Source organism: Salvelinus namaycush, chromosome 31 (genome assembly GCF_016432855.1).
Source record: "Salvelinus namaycush isolate Seneca chromosome 31, SaNama_1.0, whole genome shotgun sequence".
Classification (NCBI taxonomy): domain Eukaryota; kingdom Metazoa; phylum Chordata; class Actinopteri; order Salmoniformes; family Salmonidae; genus Salvelinus; species Salvelinus namaycush.
This window is the reverse complement of record NC_052337.1, coordinates 36,910,707-36,922,398: the sequence shown is the minus strand read 5'-3', so window position 1 is coordinate 36,922,398 and position 11,692 is coordinate 36,910,707. Positions and strand designations below refer to the sequence as shown.

The 11,692-nt window shown below is 42.1% G+C and overlaps 1 protein-coding gene across 1 annotated transcript; it reads right to left on the bottom strand.

The window, feature by feature from the left end:
- Positions 1-4,669: 4,669 nt before the first annotated feature.
- LOC120026344 (calsenilin-like) lies at positions 4,670-8,163 on the bottom strand. Its single transcript, XM_038971186.1, has 8 exons — positions 8,061-8,163; positions 7,214-7,338; positions 6,831-6,900; positions 6,419-6,489; positions 6,142-6,249; positions 5,787-5,891; positions 5,366-5,428; positions 4,670-5,077 (listed from the first exon to the last, which is right to left on the bottom strand). The coding sequence occupies exons 1-8, from the start codon at positions 8,161-8,163 to the stop codon at positions 5,030-5,032; spliced, it is 693 nt and encodes a 230-aa protein (XP_038827114.1). The 3' UTR covers positions 4,670-5,029.
- Positions 8,164-11,692: the final 3,529 nt, after the last annotated feature.

Here is an 11,692-nt window from a genome sequence, read left to right as displayed (position 1 = left end):
GGTTAGGCGGTAGAAAATGGTTTACTCGGCAAAAGCAGGGCAGGCCGGGATCGTGATTGGGAACGCCTATCCATTGCAGTGTGTAATTGTATACTTCACCAGTGGCGATTTTAGCATGTACATTTTGGTGGGGCAAAAAAACAAACAAAGTGGGATGCATGTCAGCAACGCCACTACACTACACAACACAACACAACACTAAACAATACATTAATTGCACCCACAAACTGATAGGGCCTACATAAAGCTGTCCCAACAGCAGTCCCAACATCTTACCACTGCTACACCTGGCTATCAGCGGAGCCTTGTCTGGCAGCGAAACAGTTCATTCAGCCTCATTTACTGCCTTTAAAAAAAACATAGCTGATATGGCTGACTTGCTTCAACAAATGTGGTTTCTAATGACAATTGAGATGTACAAACTATGGGCATAAGGGGACGACAAGCGGATGAGATGCACGAGCTAGGACGTAGTCAATATAACTATTTGTTTAGCACTTTTGACATGTACAGTGACAGAATTCAGAACATGGGCTGTTTTTACAGTGTTCTGCCTGTACACCAAGTCAGAACCGTAGGATAAATAAAGGGGGCATATAAGCAGACAATGAAAGCTCTTACAATATTCAATGATTACATTTCTCTAAAACAGGTTATAGGCTACATGTGCACCAGCAAGTCAGAACAGTAGGCGAAATTAAGAGTTGTAAATAGACCAAATTATTAGGGTGAGGCACATGGGCTATTAACATCTTATTACACAATATACACTTAGTATTACTTTCTTAGCTACAGTATACATATCTCCCTGGCATATTACATAATTTATGCAGCAGCGTACAATACATTTTTGGACTCAACATGTTGTGCTGTGCTCACTTGAACAGGAAGGTGGCATGCTGGTCCTTCATGGGCAAATTTGGTCATCAAAGTCTGTCATTCTCTGGATTTATGGTGCTTTCAAAACAACTGGGAACTCTGAAAAAAAACAAGGTTGAATCATGATGACCTCATTGATCTTCAGGTCGTAGCTCCTGAAAGAGGCCGGATTTACAATTCCGAGTTGTATGACCATTCAAAACGTATTTTCCCAGTTGGAGTTTATTTATTCTCGATTTACAAGTTGTCTTGAACTCACGGAAGTCAAGTTTTCGCTGTTCCGAGTTAACAGTTGTTTTAGGCGCGGCACAAATCAGGCTTCATTGACAGCATGGCCAGTGTTGAATGTGTATAATTTTGAACTTGGAAAAGAGCCCCTTAATCCCATATTTGCGACCACACAGCCACTGTTACTGATTCCTTCCAAACCACTCATTGTTGAATTTGCGATGTCCAACTTGTTGTGTAATGTTTGTGTCCAATGGCCGATGAGCACCGATAGTTTTTATCTATAATTTATTTTCCTTATTTCTCTTCATATGACAAGGATTAAAAAGGATTTGCCAGTAGATTGTCGTCTTGATTCATGATGATGACTGCTAGCTAAGATTTTGAAAGTATGATGTTGACATGATCAGTCCAATCAAAGCTACAGTAGATATAATGTCATTTAACGTTCTTCTCCTTCTTGGATTGGCACTTCTAATGTAACTCTATGACAGCACCAAGGGGCTAGAACTTTCATGTTCTACCCTTAGACTTGACGATGACGTAGTGTCCCCATGAGTGACAGCACAATGAGCCAATCACGGCGCAACGCTCTGTATTTTCTGCTGGCTTGCCCCACCACCACCACAAAAGCACTGAGCTAGGCTGAAACACCTGCATTTTGGAGCTACCTTACTCAAGAAAACAAAAAAGAGACCATGTTTGTATGCGGCTTTATTATCTCAATGATCTTTTTATTTTTTTTACATTGTTTGCAAACTGATATGTGACACTTATTTATGCCAAAATAACATGCAAAACAGGCAACTCCCCCCAGAATTGCCACTGATATTCACCAACCCAGCAGCAATTAATTCTCAAATCCTGAGCAATATAACATTTAGTCAATTACAAATTACATAACCCTCCCTTGGACTAAATTAAAAAAATACTAAACCCTCCCCTTGACTAAAATTGAAAAATGTGTTTCCATCCATCATGATCGGCCCATCCTCAGTGCAAAACTTTTGATTGTGAGTTAAAACAAACTAACAAAATAAGTGAGACTGTAGAATAACAAAATAATAGAGTTGAGTCTTTCCCTTTCTCACCTTCCATGAGTCCTCCTCTTTCAACACCTTGTAGGCTATTGAGTGGCTCACATTTCCTCCTTCACATTTAGCTTGGAGTTAAGACAAGACTGATCAAGGACACTATATTGTCTATAATATCTGTTACATACATCTTTACCTTTTACAACTAACAAATAAACACTATCACGTACAGTTTTGTTGATACATTAAATACAATCACTTCTATTCTCCATTGTACTATATGATTGAGTGTGTGCTTCACAACTCTCCAATACAGAGCAACCCTCAGGGTTTGAGTTCTGCTTCCATTGTTACTCCTCCTCGGAAACAAATCATTACTTCAGATTACTTCAGAATCTATTATTGCCTATGGAGCATTTATACAAATGTAAAATGTATATATTTCACAAAGTATTAATGAACTAGTAAAAAACAACAAGAATACAAAAGTGTATGACTTGAAGCAAGCCTGGAGTTCCTCTGTCCAGTGTCTGTGGTCTTTTGCCCATCTTAATCTTTTATTTTTATTGGCCAGTCTGAGAAATGGCTATTTCTTTGCAACTCTGCCTAGAAGGCCAGCATCCCGGATTCGCCTCTTCACTGTTGACGTTGAGACTGGTGTTTTGCGGGTACTATTTAATGAAGTTGCCAGTTGAGGACTTGTGAGGCGTCTGCTTCTCAAACTAGACACTCTAATGTACTTGTCCTCTTGCTCAGTTGTGCACCGGAGCCTCCCACTCCTCTTTCTATTCTGGTTAGAGCCAGTTTGTGCTGTTCTGTGAAGGGAGTAGTACACAGCATTGTACCAGATCTTCAGTTTTTTGGCAATTTCTCGCATGGAATAGCCTTCATTTCTCAGAACAAGAATAGACTGACGAGTTTCAGAAGAAAGGTCATTGTTTCTGGCCATTTTGAGCCTGTAATCGAACCCACAAAAGCCGATGCTCCAGATACTCGTCTAAAGAAGGCCAGTTTTATTGCTTCTTTAATCAGCACAACAGTTTTCAGCTGTGCTAACATAATTGCAAAAGGGTTTTCTAATGATCAATTCGATTTTTTAAATTATAAACTTGGATTAGCTAACACAACACGCCATTGGAACACAGGAGTGATGGTTGCTGATAATGGGCCTGTCACGTTCCTGACCTGTTTTATGTTATTTTTGTATGTGTTTAGTTGGTCAGGGCGTGAGTTGGGGTGGGCATTCTATGTTTTGTGTTTCTATGTTTAGGTCACTTGTAATTAGCCTTATATGGTCCTCAATCAGAGACAGGTGTTTGACGTTTTCCTCTGATTGAGAACCATATATAGGTTGGCTGTTCACACTGTTTGTTTGTGGGTGATTGTCTTCCGTGTCTGTGTCTGCACACCACACGGGACTGTTTCGGTTTGTTCGTTCGTTAGTTGTAGTCTGTACCTGTTCGTGCGTTCTTCATGTTATATGTAAGTTCTCATGTTTTAGGTCAGTCTACGTCGTTATTTGTTTTGTAGTTTTTTCAAGTGTTTTTTCGTGTTTTCGTCTTTCAATAAATTCAGTATGTATTCACAACCCGCTGCATTTTGGTCCTCCGATCCTTCTCTCCTCTCCTCGTCTGAGGAGGAGGAAGAACTAGACACCCGTTACAGGGCCTCTGTATGCCTATGTAGATATTCCATAAAAAATCTGCCGTTTCCAGCTATAATAGTCATTTAGAACATTAGCAATGTCTACAGTGTATTTCGGATCAATTTGATGTTATTTAATGGACAACAAAATTGATTTTGTTTCAAAAACAAGGACATTTCTAAGTGATCCCAAACTTTTGAATGGTAGTATATATATATATATATAGTCAAAGTGCAAGTAATCTTCAACTGTCCCTCAGGGAATCAATTGACATTGTAATTACACACCTGGGGGTCATTCATAAACATTTACTGCCACAGGAAAATAACCACTTTCTGTGAAAATTACATAAAATCCCATTGAAAAATATCATGCAATTTACAGGTCACTTTATATTAAAAGTGCAAATTCATTCGGGAATGAAAGTGATATTCAACATTTTAAAATACATTCTCTCTCCGGGTATGCAATGAGTAGATGACGTAGGCTGTAGGTGCCGGGACGGCTGGGACGTATGGTGGCATGATATATGATATGGCAACATCAATAAATCCCACCTTCCTATCATGATGCTGATGAGCTATACCCGGGTGGGTGGGTGGGTGGGGGGGGGGGGGTGCAATGTAAAAAGCTTTTACATTTCCAAGCTATTGAGTGAATATCAACTTATCCTAGGTATCCAGTTTTGTGACCCCAAACACACACACACACACACACACACACACACACACACACACACACACACACACACACACACACACACACACACACACACACACACACACACACACACACACACACAAATACAATATTAGGTTTCAGCCTACTCAATAACAATATTCATATTTGCATTCCTCTGTGTTAACATTAACTTACACTAGTCTCAGGCAAACATGCAAAGGATCATAATCTGTTCAGACATGGGCAGTTCTGTACAGTGTACTAACATTTCCATTTTTATGTTGCCATTCCCTGGGTGTCCATGGTAAGGAAAGTAGAACTGTCAATAGAACCATTGTAGGGATTATTTTCCCATACGTAGTGGAATCAAACGTTTAAAAGGTCATTTCCCTATGCCCCCTGCCAAATGTTTACTGTCCTCATTTCGATGTGTGTAAATATTTTTCAATTATCAAACGGTGAGGGGTTAAAGTGTAGAGGGGCTTGTAGGGTCTGGTATCGGAAGCAATAAAAGGTCATCAGGACTTATACTTCTATCCATGTTCTCCGTCCGTTCCTAGACCTAGATGACGTTCTCAAAGAGCTGCATGGAGGCCATGATATTTTCATCCTGGTGAGAGAAATGAAAAGTTGAGGAATCGTTTGTTAAGGACACAATGTCAATTGAACACTAATGGCAGAACTGTTCTTAGCTCTTCATATGCTTTGTGTTCCTCTGACATGAACAGGTTCTGTAAGACAAACCTGTCAGCTAACCTGCTGTCTGCCAGCTACAGGAATACCTGGAATGTTAGCCAGGCAAGTTAAAGCCATGTAATAGCATGTGGCTTGTCTGGGCATTCTAACATGATGTACAGTACATCTTTTCATCAGTAAAGATTGTGGAGGATGTGTTTACCTTCTGACAAGTCTCTATGAACTCATCAATGGTCACCACCCCGTCTCTGTTCCGATCCATTTTCTGAAAAAGCTAGCCATTAAATATCTTATACGATTACATACAGAACTATAATTTTTTAAATTTTATGTAACCTTTATTTAACTAGGCAAGTCAGGTACGAACAAATTCTTATTTACAATGACGGCCTACCCCGGCCTAACCCTAACGACGCTGGGCCAGTTGTGCGCTTCCACAGTAACAAAATGTGAAGCTTTTAGGTTGGGAAAACTCAAACAGGCAAGAGTTCTTATTACACAATAGCCAAACAATAAATCTTTAGGACAGAAACAACACAAATATAAGGACAGGTGTTAATCAACGTGAAATGTTAGACATGGGGGTGGGATGGGAGGGGGTCATACACTGGGGGTTTATGTACCTGAAAGAACTTGTCCACATGCTCAGATGGATCAACATCTCGTACACTGGGAGAGGTATACCTGCCCATCATGTCATAGATGGACGTCATTATGGCCAACATCTCCTGTACACAGGTTTACACGCGCGCACACACACACACACGCGTGCGCACACACACACACACACACACACACACACACACACACACACACACACACACACACACACACACACACACACACACACACACACACACACACACACACACCCGCACACACATACAGTCATGAGTCAGTACCAGGTCTTGGAGTGTTATGTCTAGCAGAAGAGCATCTCTATGCAACAAACAGGAAATGCACGACCTTACACTGTACCTCCTTGGTGATGTAGCCGTCCTTGTTGATATCATATAGATTGAAGGCCCATCGGAGTTTCTCTGTTTCTGAACCTCTGAGCAGTACAGATAGTCCAATCACAAAGTCCTGCAAAAAAACATAGAAAACCTTACTGACTGTCGAAGTAACAGATTTCATCTACTGAAGGCAGTTTGTTTTTTAGATTGAGCAGGTTATCGGGATGGCTAAGGTTGATTGTTCTGGAAAGTTTTATATGAGAGGACAACTGACCTAACTTAAAAGGAGCTTTGCTTACCTCAAAACGGATAGAGCCATTTCTGTCCATGTCAAATGCGTTGAACAGGAAATGTGCATATGTGGTGGCATCTGAGAAGGGATACCAATAATGTAGTTAACATTAGGCAGGTATACAGTGGGTGACAGCTGGTTATTTATTCTCTTTCCACTTTTATCCACTTTGATGGTCGCTCTGGGTGAAATGGGTCAGTCTTTATAGCATATATAAATCAATAGGTGAGGTTCTGAGTTGTCAGAATCTTTCATTTCTTATCAAATGTTGATTACAAAACAGTAGGATAATGCTCTCTATTAAATCACAGCCCATTTAAAGAGCTGACAACGTAGCAGCAGCTGAAAGGGAGTCTCCCACCTATCTGCAGTACTATTACATTGTGCCTCCCTTACATCACTTGAGGGCAGACTCCTACCTCCCTGGGGGAAGAACTGTGAGTAGATGTTCTTGAAAGTCTCCTCATCCACCAGCCCGCTGGGACACTCCTGTTCAGAGGGAAATTAAAATATATTTAATAAGTACTAAGTGCTTAACTTGTATGCCCTGTATGCATTTATAAATGTAGTTAAATATCTATGAAAATAGATATATCTAACGGTTTGTTATCGGCTAATATATGTGTAACAGCTTGTAGTGAGTGAGTGTAAATATCTGTGTAAATAAATGTGTGTAGCTATGCAAGTATATCAAACATATTGTGAGATGATATCTTTGCAGTCCTTCAAGTCCCTGACAGTGTGTTTAACCTCTACCCCACTCCCACTCGGTGCTCTACGCCCAGCCAAGTCCCAGTCGCACGTTTTTAAAGCCTCTGTAGAGTGACTGCAACTCCTTCTTGGTGAACTGGGTCTGGACCTGGAGCTGTTCCAAGCCTTCAGGCTGGTGACGAACAGTAGAAAGCTCCAATTCACAGTCGCTACTCTCTGTTTGAGAGAGGAGAGGGAAAGAGAGAGAGGAGGAGAACCCAGGGAAATGAAGGAGAGTCGGGAGAAGGGGAGAGGTGAAAGGGAGGGGAGAATGTGGATCAGGTGAGAGGCAAGAATAGGACGGGAGCGGATGAGAAAGGTCGAAATCAGGAGAGGAAGACGGGACAATCAGAACAAATTGGGAGGGAGAGGAATTTGTGTGGTGGGTAACAGAGAAATTGGATTTGATGAAAATGGTGTACAATTTTTTGGCAAAAAGAAGGTGGACAGGTGAACAATAAAGTGGGAGAGGATGATGAGTGAATGACAAAAAGAAATGACAAATACAGGGAGTTACTGCTGTGTGTGTGCTCACCATCTATGAAATACAAACAAACATCGCGAGGAATGGGGAGAGGAAGACAGGGGAGAGATTGAAGTATAGGGAAGTGAGAAGGGGGGAACATATACAATAAGATTAAGCCAGACAGTCACAATATTTTGGTTTAAGTTGTTTCTTTCTCTATAAACCAGTAATAAGACATGAAACCTTCGATGTCTTGAGGCAGTTTGTCTAGAGTTGCAGTGGAAGCCCGTCTTCTCTCATAAAGTGACAACACTGAAATCCATTTATATCTTCAACTATCAACAACACAGTACAAGAAGCTTCTGTCTATCTGTGAGGAATATGAGGGCCTTGAAAAGAACAGGGCACTGTAGAGTCTCTCCTTGTTACTTACCATCTAATGTCAAGGGCTCCCAGGCACCAAACTGCTTGAACACTACAAAAAACAGGCCAATGACTACAGTAATTGCAATCAGTTCCATGCCTTCCAGCACCATGGCTGACTTGTTTGAATAAGAACCTTTATCCGCTTGCTATTGGCCAGCTCTGAACATATTGGATGCGTTTTCCACAACTTAACAAATGTTTGCTGCTGGATGTGTGTGTCTAAGAAAACATCAAAACAAACAATTGAACAAGATGTCTGAAAAATTGCTGCGAACACTGAAATCTATTGGTCACACTTTACTCCCCCCATTTCTCCACCCACACACAGTGTTAAAGGAAGTGAACTCTCAGGTGACGATGCTCCTCGTGATGAACAAGGTAAAGATCCAGTGAAAGTAGAGATCCATTAACAGTCACTCTGTTTCAGGTGCCCTTCATTTAACCCCTTGATATCCAGCAAAGGCAAAAAGGTGAGTTTGATGATAATATCTTCTTGTCTTCAAAAAGTCCCTCTAAATCCAAGTCCAGTGCATGGTATTGAGTTGAAAACAAACGTATACCACTTGATTCCTCATCTCCCAAATATCTCCATCCTCTGTGAAGTATCTTCCGTAGTACACATTCTGCACCAGTTAAGGGCTGAACCCTCTGTGTCTCCCTTTTTGGGTAAGTCTGTCCTACAGGTCCATCAAGACAGGAATTCTCCCTCTAGTGCAGCCTCCAGTTGGAGCGGGTGAGGAAGATGAGAGAGAGAGGGGAGTAGGGCAGCGAGACCGGAGGGATGATATGTTGTTTTTTTACTAATAGTTTCTAATTGACGGTCTGAGCGTTTCCTTGTTTTCCCAGGCATTTCAAGGATGATGTAAAGCTGTAAACCAGGCATTGATCCACATCCACTGATGGCTGGAATATGACCAGCAGCACTCAGAGTGAAGGAGTCTGCCCTGCCCTGTGTGGCGCTGCCTGTGTCTACCTCCCCATTCACACAGCCAACTTAACACTGGATTCAAAAAGAAACCTCACATTGTGGTTCTAATTCAACAAACTGATATCAAAAGCTGATATTTCAATTGAGTTTATTAAGGGACTTTAAACAGGAGGAATAGTGAAGGTAGACCGAGTGCCCTAATTATTTTTCCTATCCCAGAACTCCTTACAAAGTCACTGTAAAGTTTTAGCAACATTCCTTGACAATCCACCAATGCTTTCATGATATCAGTTGTGGTGTGCATGAGTGTGAGGCCGTAAAAAATACAAATAGAGGTAGAGTTCACATCTGATGAGTGTGCACATCTTATTGGAGAGAGTTTAAGCAGGACCTAAGAGAGGGAGCAGGGGAGGATAAATCAATGAGATGCAAAATACTGGTCTTAGGACTGGAATGGGAACAGGCCAGAAACGCATTTTACCAGAGAGAGATTTAGATGGAGTTAGCCACTGGACTCAATCGTCTTTATGCTGCACATCAAGGTGCTGCACCTTGTGGACACTGTATGGAAACCACTGAAGCACAGCTGCACCACTGCACTGGGAACACAGTCCCACAAATGAGCCCCTGTTCATAATTTCCGAGTACTACTTTGCAAACACATAAATGTCAAACATTTGTATTTTAAAGATAACAGTACCCTCACTTTCAACTCCATTCCTACAAAGAGCAAGCACAGGTGACCAAACCACTACCATCAGAATGATCACAGAGCATTTTTAATCCACTGATGTCTCTATAACCGTATGAACTGCCACAACAGTGTCAGGCAGCCTTGTGTTCATGCATACAGTACAAGGTTAGCTCATGTAATAGACCATTGAAAACCAAGACAGCAGCAAAATGTTCATGCTCCCTAAATGCTGATCTATCTTAACTCTTACATTAAAGACGGACAAGGCTTAATGCTGGCATATCAGCATTTCTGCACTCTTAAAGAGCAAACATTAATAACAACAGTAATGAGAACGTCATGAAGGCCCATAGCCCCAGAATATCAATCATACGACAGCAACTCACAACAACACAACCATCTGCTTACAGTTCAACCCATCCCTCCCTCCCTCCCTCCCTCCCTCCCTCCCTCCCTCCCTCCCTCCCTCCCTCCCTCCCTCCCTCCCTCCCTCCCTCCCTCCCTCCCTCCCTCCCTCCCTCCCTCCCTCCCTCTGAAAGGTTCTAAGACTGCCAGAGTGTGAGACTAACATCTGGTGCATAGGAATACTTATATTGTGTCATGTAATGATTAATACTATCCAGCAGATGGCAGTGCCTAACCATGGTTGTATTGGTGGTTCCTTACTGGAAAGGGCTTAGAGTTGAAGCAGGGCAGGGCGACGGAGGGGTTAACATGGGGGGGCGGGATGGTGGTTGGGGGTCTCTTCGCTCTGGTGAGTGCACATGAACATGTTAGCCCCAGTCTGCATGCACAGAAGGGCAATGTCAATAATTTAGATAGGTAGAGAAAACGAGGGCATACCGGGGGTATAAGCAGTAACAGACACTCTGCTATTCCCTCCTTATTCAGCTCATACTTCCACCCATAAAAAATACAAATATCAAACTAGTTCAGGTGCTGGACAGAAAAAACAAATAATGTACTCTTTCAACAACACCCTTATTTACTTGACAATATTGTGTATAGCCTTGGATGTCTCTCTTTTTGCATGTGTTGTACGTGTTCCTGAAAAAGGGTATAGCAAAGGATCTAATGAGAAATAATCCACAAAGGCTTTGAAAAAAAAGTAATTGATCATTACCATTTTGACAAAATGACTGGCCATAGTTTCTTTCTGGAGGCAGCTTCCCTCCAGTAAGAGATGACTGGTGCATTACTGTCAACACTGGGACTTTTATTTCAATAATCATTTTAAGCTTTCTAAATCCCTACTAAAAGGAAAAGGAAAGAAGAGAAAAAGGAGAGAGTGGGAGAGTTTACAGGAGAGTTTACAGGAGAGTTAACAGGACAAGTCTCAGCAGTAAGCCTACGGCAATCAGTTTGCTGGGATTGTGGAGAACGAATAGAGATTTATTGATAGTATATTGAAGTGACACAAAGAGATGAGTGGCTAGCACAGTAGAAGTCCACTGAGAGACAGCAAGAGAGATGATATAGTTTTAAAATATAGTCCTATAAGATGGGGTAGACGCATTCAAATGAATCTTACCTGCACCCCCTCCCCCTCTCCTCTGCCTTCGCCTTCACTCCACCCCAGCTATCCCACACAGGAAAGAACACATACAACTCTGTAGCTGGGATGACTGAGCCTCATGTAAGTTTGGCACTGGCACTGTCCCTGACCTACCTGGCCCCTGAGTGTTTGTGGTGCTGTCAATGATCCATTTGACGAGGCAGCACTTCATCAGAGATTTACGAGTGATTCGGGGCTTCTGCCATTTCCCTCTGTCCTCCCTCTGTCCTCCTGGGCTGGGCTCCTTCCCGTTGGCATCAGGCAGCAGGCCACCGTCCACTCCCTTTCCATCAGCCTGGGGGACACAGAATTAACTGGGTTAACAGATGACAGAGAGAGGGGTAAGGACACTACAGAGAAGACTGTTGGTACAGACGGGTTAGAGGATGCATAGAGGAGAACGTATAGGCTGGACAGAGAGGGGGAGGAAGAGAAAGAACATGATTTTACGGAAAATGTGTA

Bases quoted from the DNA above. Each gene is read 5' to 3' on its own strand.
- LOC120026344 (XM_038971186.1), bottom strand. From the start codon at position 8,163: ATGGTGCTGGAAGGCATGGAACTGATTGCAATTACTGTAGTCATTGGC. The intron at 7,339-8,060 runs GTAAGTAACAAG...TCTCTCAAACAG, and splicing joins GGAGCCCTTGACATTAGATG to AGAGTAGCGACTGTGAATTG. The intron at 6,901-7,213 runs GTGCGACTGGGA...CCCTCTGAACAG, and splicing joins TCTACAGAGGCTTTAAAAAC to GAGTGTCCCAGCGGGCTGGT.